The sequence below is a fragment of the Papio anubis genome, chromosome 17, assembly GCF_008728515.1.
Source record: "Papio anubis isolate 15944 chromosome 17, Panubis1.0, whole genome shotgun sequence".
Taxonomy (NCBI): domain Eukaryota; kingdom Metazoa; phylum Chordata; class Mammalia; order Primates; family Cercopithecidae; genus Papio; species Papio anubis.
Genome location: NC_044992.1, coordinates 54,183,362 through 54,208,233, shown reverse-complemented (window position 1 = coordinate 54,208,233; position 24,872 = coordinate 54,183,362). Strand labels below are relative to the sequence as shown.

The following is a 24,872-nucleotide window of genomic DNA, read 5'->3' as shown; positions in this document are numbered from 1 at the left end:
GCAGCACAATTCATAATGGCAAAGATATGGAACCAACCTAAGTGCCCATCAACCAATGAGTGAATAAAGAAAATGTACTACATATACACCATGGAACACTACTCAGCCATAAAAAGGAATAAAATAATGTCTTTTACAACCCCTACGATGGAGTTGGAGGCCATTATTCTAAGTGAAGTAACTCAGGAATGGAAAACCAACTACAGTATGTTTGCACTTATAAGTGGCAGCTAAGCTATGGGTATGCAAAGACATACACAGTGGTATAATGGACTTTGGAGACTCAGAAAGGGGAGGTGTGAGAGAGGTGAGGAATAGAAAATTACATATTGGGTACAATGTACACTACTCGGGTGACAGTTACACTAAAATCTCAGACTTCACCACTATATAATTCATCCATATAACCAAAAATCACTTGTACCCCAAAAACTATTAAAATAAAACAGTTTTAATTAACATAGAAAATATACAAGTTCTCCCAAATTGAACTATATATTCAAAACTCCCAAAGGATTTTGACAATCTGTTCCCAAAATTTATATAGAAAAGGAAGGCTTAAAGAACAGTCAATACATACTTGAAGAACAACAAAATGGGGGAATTGGGGGCCTCACCTACCATATATAATGTTTATTTTAAAACTATATTAAATATGTGGTACTGATACAAGGATAGAAATATAGGCCAATGGAAGGAACTATGTATAATTAGACACCTGATAAAGACAAAACTGATATTATTGGTCAATAAGGAGAGTTTTCTCAATAAATGATATAGAAATAATAAAATTGGGCCCCTGTTTATCAACATAAGAAAAATTACATCTGGATAGATCAAAGACATAAAAATGAAATGCAAAACTATAACACTTTTAGAAGATAACAGAAGAATCTCTTCATGGTCTCAGGACAGGGGCAGGATTTCTCAAACATGACAAAGTTTACTACTCATAAGGTAAATATTGATACATTTGAGTATATGCATATTAAGAAATAACGTATACCAAAAGATACCATAAAAAGATAAAAAACAAGCCACAGACTGAGAGACAATATTGGCAAAGCACAGTGCTAAAGACTAGTATCCAGAATATATATAAAGAACCTCTATAAATTAACATTTTAAAAATGAAATCCCTCTCACCAAAAAAATGAGAAGTAACTGGGCATTTACTAGATAGTAAATTGAAATAGCTGAAAACATCTGAAAGGTGCTCAATCTTATTTAGTAATCAAAGAATTTTAAGTAAAAACTAAAATTATGTATTTTTACTTTCCCACCAAATTTGAAAAAAGTAAAACAAAAATCTAACAATACCAAGTGTTGGTTAATATATGCAACCACAGGAATTCTTTCCCATTATTGGTAGGGGTATAAACCATTATACCTACTTTGTAAACGTTTGGCATTACTTCGTAAAGTAAAACATGAAAATACTCTAAGACCTAGTAGTTCTCCTGGAAATATATTCAAAGAAGCTCTTGTACATGCATATCAAGAGATAAATATGACACTCTTCTTCATAACAGCATAGCAAAAACTGAACTCTGCCTAAGTTCATCAACAATAGGGCAGATTTGTCTTAAAACTGGTTTCTTCATGAAATGGAAAACTACACAACAGTAAAAAGGCATGAACGAGGCAGCACCCAAGATGGCTGAATAGGAACAGCTCCAGCTTCCAGCTCCAAGCCTGAGCAACACAGAAGACAGGTGATTTCTGCATTTTCAAGTGAGGTACTGGGTTCATCTCACTGGGGCATGTAAGACAGTAGGTGCTGGTCCACGGGTGCAGCCCAACCAGCGAGAGCTGATGCAGGGCGAGGCATTGCCTCACCTGGATGGTGCAAGGGGGAAGGGAATTCCTTTACCTAGCCAAGGGAAATTGAGACACACAACAAATGGAAAATTGGGTAACTCCCACCCTAATACTGTACTTTACCAAGGGTCTTAGCAAACGGCACACCAGAAGATTATATCCCACACCTGGACCAGATGGTCCCACGCCCACAGAGCCTCCCTCATTGCTAGCACAGCAGTCTGAGATCTAACTGCAAGGCAACAGCGAGGCTGGGGGAGGGGCGCCCGCCATTGCTGAGGCTTGAGTAGATAAACAAACTCTCCAGTAAGCTCCAATTGTGGGGAGCCCACCAGAGCTCAAGGAGGCCTGCCTGCCTCTGTAGACTCCACCTCTGGGGACAGGGCATAGCAAAACAAAAAGCAGCAGAAACCTCTGCAGATATAAATGTTCCTGTCTGAACAGCTTTGAAGAGAGCAGTGGTTCTCCCAGCACAGAGGTTGAGATCTGAGAACGGACAGACTGCCTGTTGAAGTGGGTCCCTGACCCCTGAGTAGCCTAAATGGGAGACATCCTCCACTAGGTGCACACCAACAACTCACACCTCGCATGGCTGAGTACACCTCTGAGACGAAGCTTCCAGAGCAAGATTCAGACAGCAACACTCGCTGTTCAGTAATATTCTATCTTCTGCAGCTTCCGCTGGTGATACCCAGGCAAACAGGGTCTGGAGTGGACCTCAGAAAACTCCAAGAGACCCGCAGCTGTTGGTATCAATTAACCTTAAATGTAAATGGACTAAATGGTCCAATTAAAAGACACAGACTGAAAAATTGGATAAAGAGTCAAGACCCATCAGTTTGCTGTATTCAGGAGACCCATCTCACATGCAGAGACACACATAGGCTCAAAATAAAGGGATGGAGGAACATTTACCAAGCAATTGGAAAATTAAAAAAAGCAGCGGTTGCAATCCTAGTTTCTGATAAAACAGACTTTAAACCATCAAAGATCAAAAGAGACAAAGAAGGCCATTACATAATGGTAAAGGGATCAATTCATCAGGAAGAGCTAACTATTCTAAATATATATGAACCCATTACAGGAAAACCCAGATTCATAAATCAAGTCCTTAGACACGTACAAAGAGACTTAGACTCCCATAAAATAATAATGGAAGACTTTAACACACCACTGCCAACATTAGACAGATCAACGAGACAGAAAGTTAACAAGGATATCCAGGAATTGAACTCATCTCTGCACCAAGCAGACCTAATACACATCTACAGAACTCTCCAACCCAAATTAACAGAATATACATTCTTTACAGCACCACATCTCACTTATTCCAAAATTGATGACATAGTTGGAAGTAAAGCACTCCTCAGCAAATGTACAAGAACAGAAATTATAACAAACTGTCTCTCAGACCACAGGGCAATCAAACTAGAACTCAAGACGAAGAAACTCAATCAAAACCACTCAACTACATGGAAATTGAACAACCTGCTCCTGAATGACAACTGGGTACATAATGAAATGAAGGCAGAAATAAAGATGTTCTTTGAAATCAATGAGAAAAAGACACAACGTACCAGAATCTCGGGAAACATTTAAAGCAGTGTGTAGAGGGAAATTTATAGCACTAAATGCCCACAACAGAAAGCAGGAAAGATCTGAAATCGACACCCTACCATCACAATGAAAAGAACTAGAGAAGCAACAGCAAACACATTCAAAAGCTAGCAGAAGGCAAGAAATAACTAAGATCAGAGCAGAACCGAAGGAGATAGAGACACAAAAACCCTACAAAAAAATCAATGAATCCAGGAGCTGCTTTTCTGAAGAGATCAACAAAATTGATAGAACGCTAGCTAGCAAGACTAATAAAGAAGAAAAGAGAGAAGAACCAAATAGACGCAATAACACATGATAAAGGGGATATCACCACCGATCCCACAGAAATACAAACTACCATCAGAGAATACTATAAACACCTCTATGCAAATAAACTAGAAGATCTACAAGAAATGGGTCAATTCCTGGACACATAACACCCTCCCAAGGCTAAACCAGGAAGAAGCTGAATCACTGAATAGACCAATAACAGGCTCTGAAATTGAGGCAATCATTAATAGGCTACCAACCAAAAAAAGTCCAGGACCAGACGGATTCACAGCCAAATTCTACCAGAGGTACAAGGAGGAGCTGGTACCATTCCTTCTGAAACTATTCCAATCAATAGAAAAAGAGGGAATCCTCCCTAACTCATTTTATGAGGCCAGTATCATCCTGATACCAACGCCTGGCAGAGACACAACAAGAAAAGAGAATTTTAGACCAATAGCCCTGATGAACATCGATGCAAAAACCCTCCATAAAATACTGGCAAACCGAATCCAGCAGCACATCAAAAGGCTTAACCACCAAGATCAAGTTGGCTTCATCCCTGGGATGCAAGGCTGCTTCAACGTACGCAAATCAATAAACGTAATCCATCACATAAACAGAACCAAAGACAAAAAACACATGATTATCTCAACAGACGGAGAAAAGGCCTTCAACAAAATTCAACAGTCCTTCATGCTAAAAACTCTCAGTAAACTAGGTATTGATAGAACGTATCTCAAAATAATACGAGCTATTTATCACAAACCCACGGCCAGTATCATACTGAATGGGCAAAAACTGGAAGCATTCCCTTTCAAAACCGGCACAAGACAGGGCTGCCCTCTCTCACCACTCCTATTCAACACAGTGTCTCCTATTCAACATATTGTTGGAAGTTCTGGCCAGGGCAATCAGGCAGGAGAAAGAAATAAAGGGTGTCAATTAGGAAAAAAGGATGTCAAAGTGTCCCTGTTTGCAGATGACATGACTGTATATACAGAAAGCCCCACCGTCTCGGCCCGAAATCTCCTTAAGCTGACAAGCAACTTCAGCAAAGTCTCAGGATACAAAATCAATGTGCAAAAATCACAAGCATTCTTATACGCCAATAAGAGACAAACAGAGAGCCAAATCATGAGTGAACTCCCATTCACAACTGCTTCAAAGAGAATAAAATACCTAGGAATCCAACTTACCAGGGATGTGAAGGACCTCTTCAAGGAGAACTACAAAGCACTGCTCAACAAAGTAAAAGAGGACACAACCAAATGGAAGAACATTCCATGCTCACGGATAGGAAGAATCAATATCGTGAAAATGGCCAAACTGCCCAAGGTGATTTATAGATTCAATGCCATCCCAGCAAGCTACCGATGACTTTCTTCACGGAATTGGGAAAAGCTACCTTAAAGTTCACATGGAACCAAAAAAGAGCGCGCATTGCCAAGACAATCCTAAGCAAAAAGAACAAAGCGGGAGGCATCATGCTACCTGACTTCAAACTACACTACAAGGCTACAGTAACCAAAACAGCATGGTACTGGTACCAAAACAGAGATATAGACCAATGGAACAGAACAGAGGCCTCAGAAAAAACACCACACATCTACAACCATCTCATCTTTGACAGACCTGACAAAAACAGGAAACGGGAAAAGGATTCCCTATTTAATAAATGGTGCCGGGAAAACTGGCTAGCCATATGTAGAAAGCTGAAACGGGATCCCTTCCTTATGCCTTATACAAAAATTAATTCAAGGTGGATTACAGACTTAAATGTTAGACCGAAAAGCATAAAAACCCTAGAAGAAAACCTAGCCAATATCATTCAGGACATAGGCATGGGCAAGGACTTCATGACTAAAACACCAAAAGCAGTGGCAACAAAAGCCAAAATAGACACATGGGGTCTAATTACACTAAAGAGTTTCTGCACAGCAAAGGAAACTACCATCAGAGTGAACAGGCAATCTACAGAATGGGAGACAATTTTTGCAATCTACCCTTCTGACAGAGGGCTAATATCCAGAATCTACAAAGAACTTAAATTTACAAGAAAAAATCAAACAACCCCATCAAAAAGTGGGCAAAGGATATGAACAGACACTTTTCAAAAGAAGACATTAATGCAGCCAACAGACACGTGAAAAAGTGCTCATCACCACTGGTCATCAGAGAAATGCAAAGCAAAAGCACAACGAGATAGCATCTCACACCAGTTAGAATGGCGATCATTAAAAAGTCAGGAAACGGCAGCTGCTGGCGAGGATGTGGAGAAATAGGAAGGCTTTTACACTGTTGGCGGGAGTGTAAACTAGTTCCACCATTGTGGAAGACAGTGTGGCGATTCCTCAAGGATCCAGAACGAGAAATACCACAGGACCCAGCAATCCCATCACTGGGTATACACCCAAAGGATTATACATCATGCTACTATAAAGACACACGCACACGTATGTTTATTGCAGCACTATTCACAGTAGCAAAGACTTGGAACCAACCCCAATGTCCATCAGTGGTAGACTGGATTAAGCAAATGTGGCACATGTATACCATGGAATACTATGCAGCCATAAAAAAAGGATGAGTTCGTGTCCATTGCAGCAACACGGATGAAGCTGGAATCCATCATTCTGAGCAAACTATGGCAAGGACAGAAAACCAAACACCGCGTGTTCTCACTCATCGGTGGGAACTGAACAATGAGAACACTTGGACACAGGGCGGGGAACATCACACCCCGGGGCCCATCACACCCCGGGGCCAGTCGTGATGTGGGGGGATGGGGGAGGGATAGCATTAGGAGAAATACCTAATGGAAATGACGAGTTAATGGGTGCAGCAAACCAACACGGCACATGTATACATATGTAACAAGCCTGCACGTTGTGCACATGTACCCCACAACTTAAAGTGTAATTGAAAGAAAAAGTCAAAAAACAAGTATGACATATTTTATTTTTGTAAAACTAGGTGGTTAGATGCTTGCAATGAACTCATTACTTTGATCCTTTTAAGGCTTCACCCTGTTTTCACTGTGTCCATCTAGTTATTTGGGTCTATAAATACTGGTGAACTCATTTTATTGGAAAACAGTACTAATGAATGTAAGATGTTATCAAGATATAGTTCTTTTGTTTTGACTGATAAAACGCAGATAATGTTAATCTGTTAGCAAAGGCAGATATTTTATCAAAATATTGAAAATATGTGAATTTATAAGCCACCAATAGAATATTAGAAAAATACTATTAAAAATTTCAGTATAAATCATCATTTATTGCAAATCATGTGTAACAAATTCTTACCAGTAAAAGCTTTCACTTCATCCTCCAATGCTTTCAGAGCCACTTTATTATCAGCTATAACACAAAGGCATAATTTGAAGCTCATAACATGTTATATCACAAGAACACTCTCCTCCTTCCTATGATTATAACACCTAGTAGCAGCACTTACGAAGTATACTGGGCATTTTATTAAGCACTTTAGTCATCTGATACATATTTACTCAGAATATGTTACGAAGATGAAGAAACAATTATAAATATTGAAAATAAACTTATTTAGAAAATGTGAATTTGACTTTATAACCCATAAAACAGCAAATCTTATATTTGATAATGGAAAGATGGAATTCAAAAGTGGCTTTTTCCTAGGGGTCAGCTTTCTCGTCCTCAGAATTTGGAAGGCTCTTGTATTGACCATGCCGCTAGTATTCAGAATACTACATTCCCTACTTTGTTACTCTGACTGTCTTATTTAATCTTGCCATTTGCATTATGAAAAGTTCTTTTTTCCTTTTCCTTCTAATGCTACAAGTACATAAAACACAAAACTCAGAAACCAGTGATATCTAGCATGCTCACCACCGACTGGCAGGCTTTGTGTCAGATCTTCAAGTTCTTTATCTGTGAGCTTGATTCCCATGTTGTCTAGAACGGTCTTCAGGTTTTTTATATCAGCCTTCCCTAATCAGAAAGACACAGGCTGTGAGGAAAATGTAGAGACTCTAAAACAAAATCTCTAATTTTTTTTTTTTTTCAGACGCATACACATTGGGAAGTTGAGAAAAGCTATGGATCTTTTATTTCCACAGAGTACGCATACGCATTTTCATAAACTGCGCATTAGGATTTAGGAGGATGTGCTAAAGCCCATTCATGATTATATTTTTCTACATAAAGAGAAAAAATTCGTTGAATCAATATATAAATGAAATTGACCATGGAATTAAAATTAGGATCCTTTCCTTTAAACCAATTAACTGATCAGTGGATGCAAACTTGGGTCAATCATTGACGTATTTTGACCAATACATAGGATTAAAAAGTAATCTCTCAATATTATTCCTAATAATGATAATGATAGCTAACATTTATTGAGAGCTTTTATTTTGGTACCAGGCATCATACAAAACATTTCATTTATATGTTGTCATTTAATCTCAGACAGATATCAGACAACAGTTGACTAAATTCCTTATATAGATAGCTCATCTTTTCCTTGACTTTTTTGGCATGTAATTACATCTTCCCCACTAAGTTTATAAACTCTAAGAGAGTATGGGATACATTTCTCAACAATATGGTTGATTATCTGGTTAAATAACGATAAATCTGTTTTTCAAAAATCAAATGGAATCTATGTATTAGAGAGGTTGCAGGATTCACAATGAAATTAGTAGTGAATAATGGGAAGGCCAAATGAGTGCCTTATATTCATCTATCTCCTTATTACTTTCCCTCACATTTAAGGTATTTCATACTACTCAGCACTATGTTTTTTCCCCAACATTTTACAATAAAATGTGCCAAACATGCAGAAACTTTGAAAGAATAGCACAACGAACCATCACCACTTACATGAAATAAGAGTTAACATTTCGCCATAGTTTACTTTTTCTCTCTCATACTGTCTTTCTATATGTATGTGTGAGTGTGTACATAAATATGTTTTCCTTGCCTCAACGTATTTGGACTGTAAATGGTGGACATCGTAACTTATTATCCCTAAACACTGCAGCATGCAATGAATCTTCTAAGAATAAGGATATTCTCTTATGCGACATTGTTGATAAATACACAGCACGCTCACACCTAAGAGAATTAACAACAATCCCTTAGTGTCATGTTACATCCAGTTCATATTTAAAAATATTTTTGTTAATTGTCCCCCAAACATTTATTACAGCTGTTTCTGTCAAAAGTTCACATTGCATTTAGTTATTCTCTTTGTCTCTTCAAATCTAAAAGTTAACTGGGCGCAGTGGCTCACTGCTGTAATCCCATCAATTTGGTAGGCCGATGTGGGCAGACCACTTGAGGTCAGGAGTTCGAGACCAGCCTGGCCAACATAGTGAAACCCCGTCTCTAGTAAAAATACAAAAATTAGCTAGTCATCGTAATAAAAAAAAAAGGGAATGAACCACAGCTACAATGCACCTGTCTGGATAAATTTCACAATACTGAGCTAAAAGCAAAGTATAAAAAATATATACTGTATTATTCCATTTATATAAAGTACAAAAAGCAAAACTCCACTATATATCTTTTAGGGATATGAACATAGTAAACTATAGAAAAGAAAGCAAGGAAATGGTTAGAACCATGCAATGGATGCCTTCTAGACATCCCAGAAATCATTTGCTGAATCTACTGCTGTCTTTACACTCCATCTAGTCTAAAATTTATGCTAATCCAACAATAAATAGTAGGGTGTCTAAGGTTATGTTCTTAACCTAACCAGAGAACCCAAAAGTCTGTGGAACTCTGTATATAAGAAGCATCTTCTCTCTAGAATACCGGGTTGGGGAAAAGGAAGAGTAGGGCTCTACCGTAGGTATTATTTGGCCTTTATACTCCAATATATGAACATCTGGTTTTAAAACATGAATAACAAAATTATGTCTGTCTTAACCAAATAAAGAACTTCCATACACTTTCCAAAAGGGTTGTGACAATTCACAATGAGCAATATATGTATATACTAGTTCCATATAACCTTTTTAAGTATACAGTATTACTACCACTTTTTAAAAATTTAGCCTGTGTGAACATGTGTACTCTAAACAGGAGAGCTGAGAAGTAAAGGAAGTACTCACCATCTGTTGCACTGTTTGATAAGACCTTAAATTGTTCTTCATCTAAAGGTTTCTCCAGGCTCTTCAAAGTGGATAAAAGGTCTTCAATGTCAACTTTCCCATCGCAGACACTATTAATAATATTCCATGCATCTTCTATTTCTATGTGTGTATATATACATATTAATGAGAAAGTGTCACAGTACTTACTCTATCCATATAAGCACATAGCAACCTGATTTGTGTGAAGTATATTCGCTTTGTAGGATATCCAATCATTTTTGCCTCTGAAATATCTTCTAAATGGAAAGCTCTACAAAATTTATAGGTTAAATATTTATATGAGAAAACAATAAACAAATATTTTTAAAGTGTTCAACTCAAAAAACTAAACAACAACAAAACAGAAAAATGATCACAATTAAGATGGTGCCATAAATTATTTTTTAATTTAAAAAGTAGCCCTTGCTCTTCTTATCTACATGTTTGGAAAGAATGACAGTGCTGTTGATGAGATGTCCATAAACTGATGTTTTATTAACTTAATTTTAAGTGTTATTCAAATACTTTTAAATCTCTGTATCCACACTTTTCACTATCTTCTTATTTATGCCATCTATATTTATTTTCCTTCATCATAATTCCTAAAGAGTTCTTTACTTTATTAGTCTTTTTCAAGACCCAGTTTTTGGTTAAATGAATAATTTGTTTTTGTGCATATGTTCTATTTCAGTTACTCCTGCTTTCAAATTGATTAGTTTCTAACTACTGCTTTTTGCAGGGACTGTTTTGCTGTTGTAGTTTACGTTGCTGTTTAGCTTCGTGAGTTGAACAACTGAGATAATTTTCAGTATTTCTAATTTTCTAATAAAAGCATTTAAAGCTGTAAGATTTCCTGTAAGACTGTTTTGGTCATACTTTACATGTTTTGACATATAGTGCTTTCATTCTCATCCATTTCTAAATAATGTTTAATTTCAGACTTTATTCTTTAACCAAATATTTAGTGGAGCATCTGCTTTTTTTGCTTTTTAAAAAACTGCTTTTAATCTTCAGATCAAAATGTTTTCCACATTCCTTCATAAATGATTTTAATATATTACTACATGGTGGTCAGAATACGTGATCTGAATAACTTCTGATTTTCAGAATTCATTGACATTTTTCTTTGTAACTTAAATATATCATATATTTGTGTGAATACAAAATAGGCATTAGAAAATGTGTATTCAATGTTTTTGGAATATGAACTGCTATATGTTTCTTAAATCAGGCTTATTGTCATTTAAATCTCAAATTCTTTCTATCTTTATCTCTGTGTATAAATATATACATTGTTTAATCTTATCTAACTTGTCAATTTAATTTTTTCATATTAGTAAAGAGTTCTAGTATACATAATTGAGTTGATCATACTCTGGATTCATGGTGTTTTGTCATCACTCATCTTCAAAGGGCCTCTGCTTGTTTTACTATTTTTCTCCTTTAACTACTATCTCCAATTTTATTCCTTCATAAGTAGCAACTGCAGTGTATTTAATATATTTCTATTCAATCTATCTCATCTAATTACTTAGATTTATGTGTTTAGCTGAAAAAATACAATGTTGTCTAATGTGCACTCATATAAATCAGTTTACATAAAGCATTTTGAACTATAAGTTTATTCTATTTCTTCCCTTTCTTCACTGAACCATATATTACTGAAATATATCTATGGTACAACCAGTTTATTGTTTCTGATTTACTGTACGTAGAGACCACATTTTATTGAACCATTCCCTTAGTAATGGACAACTAAGTTATATTCATCTTTCCCTCTCTCAAATAATGTTGCAATGAGCATCCTTATACATGTCACTAACAAGAAACTTTCTCTGGGCTAATTACTTATGAACTGAATCACTGGGTGATGGGAACGCATGTTTTTAATTTCGCTAAGTACTGCTAGACTGCTATTCTGAGTGGCAATACTGTTTTACCTACCCACCAGCTATTCAGGAGTATTCCTAATGCTCTCTTCACATACATACGAGCCATTTGTGTTTCTCCTTTTGTATACTGCCTTCTTATATCCTTAACTCATTTTTCCAATGGGTTTTTATTTATCTATTGCTTATTTGTAGAATATCTTTATATATATTTTAAATATTAATCTTTTGTTAGCTCTAAAAGTTACAATTTTCTTCTTCCAGTCGGTTACATATCAGGTCATTTCTTTAGAGTCCTTCATTAAACAGAAATCTTTAATTTTAATATAATCAAATATTTTTCTACCCTATGATTGTGATTTTAGAAGTCCCATTTAAGAAATCCTTTGCAACCACAAGGCACAATATTTTCTCCAATAATTTCCTCCACCAGTTTTGTAGTTTTACTTTCAGATTCACGTTAACATCTGTTTAATTTATTTGAAGATTATTTTTGTGTATGGCATAAAGTATGAATTCAATTTTATTTTCCTCCACAAAGTGTGGCAATTTCCCAAATAAGGTATTAAATAACACATCTATTCCCCCATCAATTGATGATATCTCTATCCTATGCCAAGTTCTCACATACATGAGTCTCTGCAGATACTATATTGTGATGCATTGGTCTATTAGTAACACTGCTACAAAAGCATTATAATATGTTCTTCTATCTGGTGTGGTAAGGCAACTTCCCCATCATTATTGCTTTTCAAAGAGTCTGTCTTTCAAATAAATATCAGAATTATTTTCTCAAAGTAAATACATCTACAATGTATCTAAAATTTGGTTCCCACCAAAATTTTCCCAGAATATTGATTGAAACTGCATTCAAATTAAAGACTAATTTAGAGATAATACACTTAAGACCCATTCAAAACGCCAGTCTTAATATTTCAATTCACAATTTCAATGTTTGTGTTCCAAGGTTGTTTTAATGTCTCATTGTGCTGAAATTTCAAAATAGACTTTAAAAAGCTGAGTTAAGCCCTTAGCTAAAGTTTTTGACAAAGAGCAAAGGAGTAAGCCCAAATATATAAGAAGAAATAAAGAAGAAAGATAAAAGAAAATGACACCAGAGGTGATTAAAGAAACCAAAACCAGATTACTTTCATAAGATAGATAAACCTCGGACAAAACTGATAAAGAAAAAAATGCAACTTAACAGAATCCATGAAAAGTGAGAAAGAAACACAGATAATTTTTTAAGTAATTAATGATATTATGAAAAATATGTATCCACAAATTGAAAACCTAGGGTTTTAAATATATATATTTCTATACTGTTTAAATGACAAAATACAAAAGGGCCTTAGCAGAGTTTTATTAAAAGTTAAATACATGGCCAAGCATGGTGGCTAATGCCTGTAATCCCAGCACTTTGGGAGGCAGAGGCAGGCAGATCACTTGAGGCCAGGAGTTTGAGACCAGCCTGACCAATGTGGTGAAATCCCATCTCTACTAAAAAACATAAAAAACTAGCCAGGTACACACCTGTAATCCTGGCTACTCGGGAGGCTGAGGCAGGAAAACCGCTTGAACCCGGGAGGTGGAGGTTGCAGTGAGCCAAGGTCATGCCACTGCACTCCAGCCTGGGTGAAACTCGGTCTCAAAAAAAAAAAAAGTTAAACACACACACACACACACACACACGTATACACACACAACTACACATACCAATCTAGAGGCATGAAGTTTCTGTTCACATTCCGTCAAATTTCATACTTACTTTGGCATTCAATAAATTCATCAGTGTTGGCCAATTCTCTGATAAAATCCTTAAAATGCACCACTTCATCTTTAAAAAGAAAAGAAGTAACAATTTAGATACTGTTGTTAAAATGGATTTGATGTTATAAAACCAGAGCTATAAAACATGAAAATAAAGTGGAGGAATGAATTATCTTGTGTTGTATCCAATATGCACATCAGATTCAAAATAAAAGTGGCCAGACATATACCTTTGAAAATAAGTTCCTTCAATACAAACTTATCAATTAAAAGACAGATAATTTCCTTGGGCATTTAAAGTTTCTTCTGACATACTCCAACTTTGTTAATTTAAGGTGAAATAATTACTCACCATTAGGATTAGTATTATCCAAAGTTTTCTGTATTTTATCATCTGTCAGATAGATTCCCATGGCATTTAAATTTTTCTGGAGACCAGAAATGGTTGTAACATCATTTTTGTGAATGTTGTTGTTGTAAAATTTATCTTCTGGGGAGAGATAATCACTTTCAGTTAGAAAGAAAGTTTCATGTTTCTCCTTTATATTTTAAAGATAGGTGGTTAAAATTTCCCAACATATGAAATTACACTTAAGAAAAATGACAATATTATTTATTTGCATTTATTTATATCCTTCTCTGTTGCCAAAATAAGTTAACTGACAAGAAATAGATACCAAAAAAATACAAATGTAAGTGAAAAAATTTGGGGAAAGGAAGACAGCAATAAAAATAAGATAAAAAAGAGCAATAGACAAAATATATTTCATAAGGTCATATACACAAATTTTGTAACAATACCACATTTGTATACACTGAACAAAGCCTTCAAAGTAAATAAAGCAAAAACTGACAAAATTAAAGGGAGGAATGAATGATTCTACAGTTAGAACTGGGGATTTTAACACCTTGCTATCAGTAACTAATTGAGCAAGTAGAATAAAAAAAACAGCAAGAATTAGAAGACCAGATCAATTTAGCAAACATTGTAACCTAACTGATATTTACAGAATGCGACCTAACAAGTGCAGAATGCACATTCTTTCAGGTACACACGGAACATTCACTTAGATAGACCATAACCAGGGCTATAAATAAATCTTAATTAATTTAAGAATTTAAATCATGCAAAATGTATTCTCTGGCCAAATGTATTAAATTGGAAATCAGTCTTGGCACAGTGGCTCACACCTATAATCCCAACACTTGGGGAAGCCAAGGCAGGAGAAATGCTTGAGCCCAGGAGCTCAAGACCAGCCTGGAACACAAAATGAGACCCCATCTCTAGAGAAAAAATGTTTAAAATTAGCCAAGCGTAGTGGTGTATGCCTGTAGTCCCAGTTACTTGCAAGGCTGAGGCAAGAGGTTGCTTGAGCCCAAGAGTTGGAGGCTGCAGTAAGCCATGATCATGCCACCTGCACTCCAGCCTGAGCAACAAGCAAGACCCTTTCCCTAAAACAAATAAATAAAGTAGAAATCAATAATAATTAAGATATCTAGAAAATGTCCCAATATTTGGAAATTAAATACTACATTTCTAAATAACCTATACTTCAAAGAAAAAATTATTAGGTAAATTAGAAAATATTTTAGTAAATGACAAAGCACAACATAACAACATTTGTGAGATGCAATGAAAGACATATTAGGGGAAAATTTGCAGTTTTAAATGTTAGAAAAGAATAAAAATCAGTTATCTAAGCGTCTATCTTAGCAAGCTAGCAAAGAAGGGTAAACGAAGCCCAAAGTAAGCAAAGACCATATGATAGTAAAAATAAAAATATAAACCAATGAAAAAGAAAAACAAAAGAGAAAAATTAACAAAAATTAACAAAATCACCATTTGTGTAAAATTATTAATAAATTTAATAACCCCCTAGCAATACTGGTTACAAACAAAAAAGAGAAAACAGAAATTACAAACATCAGGAATGAAAAATAAGACATCACACTATAGACATTAAAAGGATAATAAGGGGATATTATGAACAACTTTATGACAATAAACCTGACAAATTACATAAAATAAACAAATTTTGACAAGACACAGTTCCACTTATAGAAAGTACATTTCTTCTTTATGATACTTACAGAAAGATATATTGACAACTACAGAAAGATTTAGAACAGGGAGGCTCTAAACAGCTTTATATCCATTGAATAAATAGAGTTCAATATTTTAAATTTTCAGGAATAGATGGTGAATTCTACCAAACATTTAATGAAAACAATAATCATAATCATAATCATAAACTGATATGGTTTGGCTGTGTCCCCACCCAAATCTCACTTTGAATTGTAATAATCCTCACGTCTCAAGGGCGGGGCCCGGTGGAGATAATCAAATCATGGGGGCAGTGTCCCCATAAGTGAATAAGTCTCATGAGATCTGATGGCTCCCCTGCACAAGCTCTCTTGCCTGCTGCCATGTAAGAGGCAACTTTGCTCCTCATTCGCCTTCCACCATGATTGTGAGGCCTCCCCAGCCACGTGGAACTGTGACTCAGTTAAACCTCTTTCTTTTATAAGTTACCCAGTCTCAGGTATTTCTTTATTAGCAGCATTAGAGCAGACTAATACCCAAACTCTACCAGAAATAAAAGAGGGAGGGAAGACTTCCTAACTCATTTTATGAAGCCAGTATAACACTAACAAAAAAATCTGGAAAAGACACTAAAAAAAAACTATAGACCAATATCACTCATAAACATATACTCAAAAATCTTTAACAAAATATTAGAAAATCAATAAGGTTAAGAGCTCTGTCATATAACATGGTGACTACAGTTAATAATAACGTAAAATATTTTTGAAAATTGCTAAAAGATTTTAAGTGTTCTCATCACAAAAATAGGTATGTGAGGTAAAACATGTTAATTAGTTCAATTTAGCCATTCCACAATTTATGTACATATTTTGAATAATGCAATACACAGTACATACAATTTGTATTTGTCCACTTAAAAATTAAACTATAGTTAATAATGTATTCACAATATTAACTATAGTTAACTATAGTTAATAATGTATTCAATGTTCTCACTACAAAGAAATGATAAACATTTGAGCTGATGGTGTGAAAGGAAAATAAATCTCGGTATCCCAAAATCACTAAGCCAAAGGGAAAAGTCAAGCTGGGAACTGTGTCAGGCAAACCTGCCTCCCATTCTATTCCTAAAGGAGATAGCAACAGAGATTAAAAAAAAGAAGCAGCAGCAGCTACATAACTCCCTCACAATTTGCCCATAAGGAAATTCCGCACTTCAAGTTGTCTTCCCCCTGCCCTTCTGGACCAAACCAATGTACATCTTACATGTATTGATTGATATTTCATGTCTCCCTAAAATGTATAAAACCAAGCTGTGCCCCAACCACCTTGGGCACATATGTCAGGACCTCTTGAGTCTGTGTCATGGGCATGCCCTTAACCTTAGCAAAAATAAACTTTCTAAATTAATTGAATCCTGTTTCTGATATTTGGGGTTCACAATGGGTTGCTAATTACACTGATTTGATTATTATACAATGTATAAATGAAATAGCACATTGTACCCCATAAATATGTACAATTATATGTCAATTTAAAAATTTTTTAAAAACACTTCTAACATGTAGATTAACTTCTTGATTTATATTTATGATGAATCTTCAGCAAAATAGCAAAAGTAACCATCTTGATTTAATGTCCTAGTATTTTCTTCCCATATATGCATTGAATAACCTTAGGTGAGGACAATAAAATCAGTTAAACTGTAAGTTTAGAACAGACCTAAGGGATAATTTTGCATAGCAGCTTTACTAATGGTACATTGTTGGTTCAACAAAATGTTGGTTACACACACACACACACACACAAACTTAGTGGGAAACAAACAGCCAAAGGGATCAGTACTTCAGCTTTGGGGGTACTCAAATAAAGCTGTATTTGAAATTTCTAATAGTGCAACCAGAACCAATCAGAATCCATTTTTTCTAGGAAGAGTTGGTAGTATAAATGAGAGTACAAATGAGAGTATATACTTTGTTTATACTCTCATATGAATGTATACATACATATACATTCAAGGTATATGTATGCAATGACTGCCCAACTCAAACCACTTCATATTTAATCATTTACATGATATTCCACAAAAGGCAAAACTATAGGGACAAAGAATTAATCAGTAGTTGCCAGGGGCTCAGGGTAGAGGAAGAAATGGATTACCAAAAGGGCATAAGAGACTTCTAGGGGGTAAAATAGTCTATATGTTATATATAGTAAGGGTTACATTATATTATTTTTAAGAATCCAAAGAACTGTATGCCTAAAAAGGGTGAATTTTGCTATATGTACATTACACCTCAAAAAGCATGGATGTTTAAAAAATGAGATCAAGAGAGTTGTTGAAGATATGTAAGAACATAACAGATAGTGATAAAAATTCTACTGGATTTGTCAAAAGTTTTAAAAATTATTTTCTAGTAATTTCAGAAGTCAAATACGCATACTGAATAACCTCAAAGAATAATATATAATCTAGTAATTTTCTAGCACTACCAAGTAAGACTACCTAAAATTTTGAGTTTGGGTTAAGTTTAGCAATATTTGCCTTAGAATTCAAACAGAAGTTATGTAATCTACTCTTGTGTTGTTTCATATTCATATTGTATTGCTTCTTACTTACCTGTGCTTTAACTATTGAATCCTGTATTGTTTTTAACATGTAAACCACTGCTTGCCTTTCTAGATCTGGGCAATAATTACATATTAAATAAAACTTACCTGCAGGTTTAGGAATTGTCAATATATCGGAGAATTTAGTCATAAATTCTTGAATGGTAACCTTGCCACTTTCTGTAAGGCAAAGCATAATTTAATTAAATGAAAGAATTACTGTTTCAGAATTAAATAATATAGCTGAAGCTAATAGTCAAATTATAACAAAAGTTAAAAGCTTGAGAGTAAGGCTGGGCTATTTCTTCTCCCTTACCTATTGCATGCATATGATTATCAATTTCTGCTCATTCTATTTCCAAATACTTCTTGAATTTCCTGCTGCATTAACTAATACCTATGTTATTACAACAGCATCTTTAAAAACCTATGCCACCAGTCTCATCTTCTATTTATTTTCCATAGTATGTAAAGGGAAGTATTCCTCTTTAAAAAAAATTGATTATTCCTATGCATAAAACCCTTCAGTAGCTCCTACTTGCCTACAAAACTACAGAATAAATATAATACTGAGGAGGTGAGGGAGGGAAATTATAGACCAATATTACTCATACATGTGTTAAAGTATAAGTAAAATACTACTTGCAGGATTTGGCAGTACAACAGTGAAAATAAAATTCAAGATACTTTCAGAACATACATTCTCATTGACAGTGATACTGCTCTCAAGGGGGTAAAACTGGTTCTTAGGAGAAAAATATATCAGATATTACAATAGTTTGTGGCCATAGTACTTAAACAGATATATGACATATCTGTGGTGTTAAATTTTCATGGGGGGTGGGGGATAATTAAGAACTAAAATGTCTATAAAGGCTTCTTAGGGGAGCGAGGAAATAAAGGTTAGAAACACTGCTTTAGTATGACAATAGACACCTAAATTTAATCTATCCACATAGTCTCCAAAAATCCATGCAAATTAACAAGTAAGGCAAGTAAAATAACCTATAGTCCATGCCTACAGTGTAACTAAGAGGCAGAATATTAAACATTTGTATTTGCATATAAGTCAGGAAATAAAAATCCAGGACCAGCGCAGTCAGCTTCAGAGCCTAAGCCAAAGAGGAAACTCAGGCCAGACATGGTGGCTCATGCCTGTAATCCCAGCACTTTGGGAGGCTGAGGTGGGCAGATCACTTAAGGTCAGGAGTTCCAAACCAGCCAGGCCAACATGATGAAACCTCATCTCTACTGAAAATACAAAAATTAGCCAGGTGTGGTGGCAGGAACCTGTAATCCCAGCTACTCGGGAGGCTGAGGCAGAAGAATTGCTTGCACCTTCAAGGTGGAGGTTGCAGTGAGCCGAGAATGTGCCACTGCACTCCAGCCTGGGTGACAGAGCAAGAATCTATCTAAAAAAAAAAAAAAAAAAAAAAAAAAAAGAGGAAACTCAAGTGACAATTTCATAGAAGAAAGAATAAAGAAATGTCTTTGTAATACAGAACATGGATAATATCAATGAGAGTTCACCTCTAAGAAGAGAGTCCCCTTACTGAGTAGGGAAATACTGAGAACAAGTCAGAGAGCTGATGGATGAAAGCCTTAACCTCTAGGGAGATTAAAAAAAGAAGCTTGGAAATACAGGAGGCCAAAGATAGCAGTCTTGAGATGGTATATGAGGGAAGCAGAAAATTAGTGTTAGAACCTGGGTACAGGACAGATTCTGAAAGTGAATAGTATTTCATAAAGCTTGGTAGAAAAATCGCACTAGTTCACCAGTAATGGATCCAAACCAAGAAGAAATCCCTGATTTACCTGAAAAAGAGTTCAGGAAGTTAGTTATTAAGCTAATCAGGGAGGGACCAGAGAAAGGCAAAGCCCAATGCAAGGAAATCCAAAATATGATACAAGAAGTGAAGGGAGAAATAGTCAACGAAATAGCTTAAAGAAAAAAAACATCAAAAATTCAGGAAATTTTGGACACCCTTTTAGAAATGCAAAATGTTCTGGAAAGTCTCAGTAATAGAACTGAAAAAGTAGAAGAAAGAAATTCAGAGTTCGAAGATAAGGTCTTCTAATTAACTCAATCCAACAAAGACAAAAAAAAAATTATGAAGAAAGCCTCCAAGAAGTCTGTGATTATGTTAAACAACCAAATCTAAGAATAATCAGTGTACCTGAGGAAGAAGAGAATTCTAAAAGCCTGGAAAACATACTTGGGGGAATAATCGAGGAAAACTTCCCTGGCCTTGCTAGAGGCCTAGATATCCAAATACAAGAAGCACAAAGAACAACTGGGAAATTCATAGCAAAACAATCTTCACCTAGGCACATTGTCATCAGGTTATCCAAAGTTAAGACGAAGGAAAGACTCTCAAGAGCTGTGAGACAGAAGCACCAGGTAACCTGTAAATGAAAACCTATCAAATTAACAGCAGATTTCTCAGCAGAAACCCTACAAGGTAGAAGGGATTAGGGCTCTATCTTCAGCCTCCTCAAACAAAACAATTATCAGCCAAGAATTTTATATCCAGTAAAACCAAGCATCATATATGAAGGAAAGATACAGTCTTTTTCAGACAAATGAATGCTAAGAGAATTTGCCATTACCACTACAAAAACTGCTAAAAGGAGCTCTAAATCTTGAAACAAATCCTGGAAACACATCAAAACAGAATGTCTTTGAGCACAAATTACACAGGACCTATGAAACAAAAATATGAGAAAAGCAAAAAAAAAACACAAAAAAACCAAAGTACACAGACAACAAAGAACATGATGAATGCAACCGTTCCTCACATTTCAATACTAACATTGAATGTCAAAGGCCTAAATGCTCCACTTAAAAGATACAGAACCGCAGAATGGGTAAGAACTCACCAATGAACCATCTGCTGCCTTCAGAAGACTCACCTAGCACATAAGGACTCAAATAAACTTAAAGTAAAGGGGTGGAAAAAGGCATTTCATGCAAATGGACACCAAAAGTGAGCAGAGGTAGCTATTCTTATATCAGACAAAGCAAACTTTAAAGCAACAGCAGTTAAAAGAGACAAAGAAGGACATTACATAATGGTAAAGGCCTTGTCCAACAGGAAAATATCACAATTCTACACATATATGTAGTTTACAAAACAATTACTAATAGACCTAAGAAATAAGGTAGAGAGCAACACAATAACAGTGGGGGACTTCAATACTCCACTGACAACACTAGACAGTTCATCAAGACAAAAAGTCAACAAAGAAACAATGGACTTAAACTATACCTTGGAACAAATGGATTTAACAGATGTATGCAGAACATTTCATCCAACAACTGCAGAAGACATGTTCTATTCACAGCGCATGGAACTTTCTCCAAGATAGACAATATGATAGGCCATAAAGCGAGCTTCAATAAATTTAAGAAAATTGAAATTAAATCAAGCACTCTCTCTCACCACAATGGAATAAAACTGGAAATCAACTCCAAAAGGGACCTTGAAAACCATGCAAATACATGAAAATTTAAATAACCTGCTCCTGAATGAACCTTGGGTCAAAAATGAAATCAAGATGGAAATTTTAAAATTCTTTGAACTGAATGACCATAATGACACAACTTATCAAAACCACTGGGATACAGCAAAGGCAGTGCTAAGAGGAAAGTTCATAGCCTTAAATGCCTACATCAAAAAGACTGAAAGAGCACAAACTGACACTCTAAGGTCACACCTCAAGGAACTAGAGAAGCAAGAACAAACCAAACCCAAACCCAGCAGAAGAAAGGAAATAACCAAGATCAGACCAGAGCTAAATGAAATGGAAACAAAAAAAATATAAAAGATAAATGAAACAAAAAGCTGATTCTTTAAAAAGAGAAATAAAATTGATAAACCACTGGTGAGATTAACCAAAACAAAAAGAGAGAAAATCCAAATAACACCACTAAGAAACAAAACAGGAGATATTACAACTGACACCACTGAAATACAAAAGATCATTCAAGGCTACTATGAACACCCTTGTGCACATAAATCAGAAAACCTAGAAGACATGGATAAATTCCTGGAAAAATACAAATCTCCTAGCTTAAATCAGGAATAATTAGGTATCCTGAACAGAACAATAACGAGCAGCAAGATTGAAATGGTAATTAAAAATTACCAACAAAAAAAAGTCCAGGACCAGAGGGATTCACAGCAGTAGACATTCAAAGAAGAATTGATACCAATCCTTTTGACACTATTCCACAAGACAGAGAAAGAAGGAACCCTCCCTAATTCATTCTATGAAGCCAGTATCACTCTAATACCAAAACCAAGACAGGACATAACTGAAAAAGAAAACTACAAACTGATATCCTCGATCAACATAGATGCTAAAATCCTTAACAAAATACTAGCTAACAGAATCCAACAACATATCAAAAAGATAATCCACCATGATTAAGTGGGTTTCATATCACCGATGCAGGGATAGTTTAACATACACAAGTCAATAAATGTGATACACCACATAAACAGAATTAAAAACAAAAATAACATGACCATGCAGAAAAAGCATTTGACAAATCTAGCATCTCTTTATGATTAAAACCCTCAGCAAAATAGGCATATGAGGGACATACCTTATTGTAATAAAGCCGTCTATGACAAACCCACAGCCAACATAATACTGAATGGCAAAAAGTTGAAAGCATTCCCTCTGAGAACTGGAACAAGACAAGGATGCCCACTCTCACCACTCCTCTTCAACATAGTACTGGAAGTCCTAGCCAGAGTAATAAGACAAGAGAAAGAAAGGCATCCAAACTGGTAAAGAGGAAGTCAAACTGTCACTATTTGCAGATGATATGATTATTTACCTCAAAAACCCTAAGGACTCCCCCTGAAGGCTCCTAGAACTGATAAAATAATTCAACAAAGTATCCAGACACAAGATTACTGCACACAATATCACTGAACCAAGGAGTCAAAAGACCTACTTTTAGATTTTAAGGAATCTCCATGTTGTTTTCCATAGTGGTTTTATTAGTTTACACTCCCACCAGCAGCATAAAAGTGTTCCCTTTTCACCACATCCATGCCGACATCTATTATTTTTTAATTTTTTAATTATGGCCATTCTTGTAGGAGTAAGGTGGTATCTTATTGTGGTTTTAATTTGCATTTCCCTGACAAATAGTGATGTTCTGCATTTTCTTCATATGTTTGTTGGCCATGTATTTCTTCTTTGGAGAACTGTCTATTCATGTCCTTTGCCCACTTTTTGATGGTTTTGTTTTTTTCTAGCTGACTTGAGTTCTTTGTAGATTCTTGATATTAGTCCTTTGTCAGATGTAGAGTTTGTGAATATTTTCTCTCATTCTGTGGGTTGTCTGCTGATTATTTCTTATGCTTTGCAGAAACTTTTTAGTTTAATTAAGTCCCATCTATTTATTTTTGTTTTGGTTGCATTTGCTTTTGGGTTCTTGGTCATGAACTCTTTGCCTAAGCCAATGTCTACAAGAGTTTTTCTAATGTTATATTCTATAATTTTTATGGTTTCAAATCTTAGCTTTAAGTCTTTGATCCATCTTGAGCTGATTTTGTATAAGATGAGTGATGAGGATACAGTTTCATCTTTCTACAAGTGATTTGCCAATTATCCCCACACCATTTGTTGAATAGGGTGTCCTTTCTCTACTTCATGTTTTTGTTTGTTTTGTCAAAGATCAGTTGGCTGTATTTGGCTTTAATTCTGGGTTCCCTATTCTGTCCCATTGGTCTACATGCCTATTTTTATACCTGTACCATGCTGTTTTGATAACTGTTGCCTTGCAGTATAGTTTGAAGTCAGGTAATGTGATGCTCCAGATTTGTTCTTTTTGTTTAGTCTTTCTTTGGCCATGCAGGCTATTTTTTAGTTCCATATGAATTTCAGGACATTTTTCTAGTTATGTGAAGAATGATCATGGTACTTTGATGGGAATTGCATTGAATCTGTAGATTGCTTTTGGCAGACAACACTAATTCCACACATCCATGACCATTTGTGTCACTGATGATCTCTTTTAGCAGTGTTTTGTAGTTTTCCTTGTAGAGAGGTCTTTCACCTCCTTAGTTCAGTATATTCCTAAGTATTTATTATTTTTTTTTTGTAGCTGTTATGAAGGGGATTGAGTTCTTGATTTGATTCTCAGCTTGGTCATTGTTGGTGTATAGCAGTGCTACTAATTTGTGTACACTGATTTTGTATCCTGAAACTTTACTGAATTCATTTATCAGATATAAGAGCATTCTGGATGAAGCTTGATGGTTTTCAGGGTATATGATCATATCATCAATGAAAAGTGACAGCTTGCCTTTCTCTTTACTGATTTGGATGCCATTTATTTCTTTCTCTTGTCTGATTGCTCTGGATCACACCAGACAGCAATTTCTGTGATATTTGACAAAGTTTTGATATTTGTAAACACAAATAAACAATAATCACAAGAAAATAAGGAACACACTTATCACACCCCAAAGGATTTTATATCATTTTTGTCATATTTGTTTTGCTATTGTCTAAGAAATTGAGTAATTTTTAAAGTAAAAAATCCAAAAGACAAGGAAAGAGAAAAGGAAATATGGAACAGGTGGCTGAAATAGAAAGTACTAGTAAAATGGTAGATTTAAACCCAAATACTTTAGTAATCTACAAGTGTAAGTTAACTACATGGTTTAATTAAAAGACATATTACTAATTAATTAATGGGAGTGAAAGAATAAAT

The 24,872-nt window shown here is 35.3% G+C and overlaps 1 protein-coding gene across 11 annotated transcripts in view; it reads right to left on the bottom strand.

Annotated features, from left to right (window-relative positions):
• Positions 1–24,872, bottom strand: part of LOC103878903 (EF-hand calcium-binding domain-containing protein 3) — a 514,301-nt gene that overhangs the window by 376,187 nt on the left and 113,242 nt on the right. For 9 of the 11 annotated variants that reach the window (XM_031657656.1, XM_031657654.1, XM_021929308.2 and 6 more), the window contains 6 exons: positions 18,242–18,313; positions 13,829–13,966; positions 13,475–13,543; positions 9,797–9,937; positions 7,563–7,664; positions 7,002–7,055 (listed from right to left, as the gene is read on the bottom strand). In XM_031657656.1, the coding sequence (XP_031513516.1) occupies positions 7,002–7,055; positions 7,563–7,664; positions 9,797–9,937; positions 13,475–13,543; positions 13,829–13,966; positions 18,242–18,313 (576 nt within the window). Of the gene's footprint in view, positions 1–7,001; positions 7,056–7,562; positions 7,665–9,796; positions 9,938–13,474; positions 13,544–13,828; positions 13,967–17,085; positions 18,314–24,872 lie in introns of those variants that run through there. The other 2 variants (XM_031657658.1, XR_004179475.1) reach the window with 2 other exon arrangements.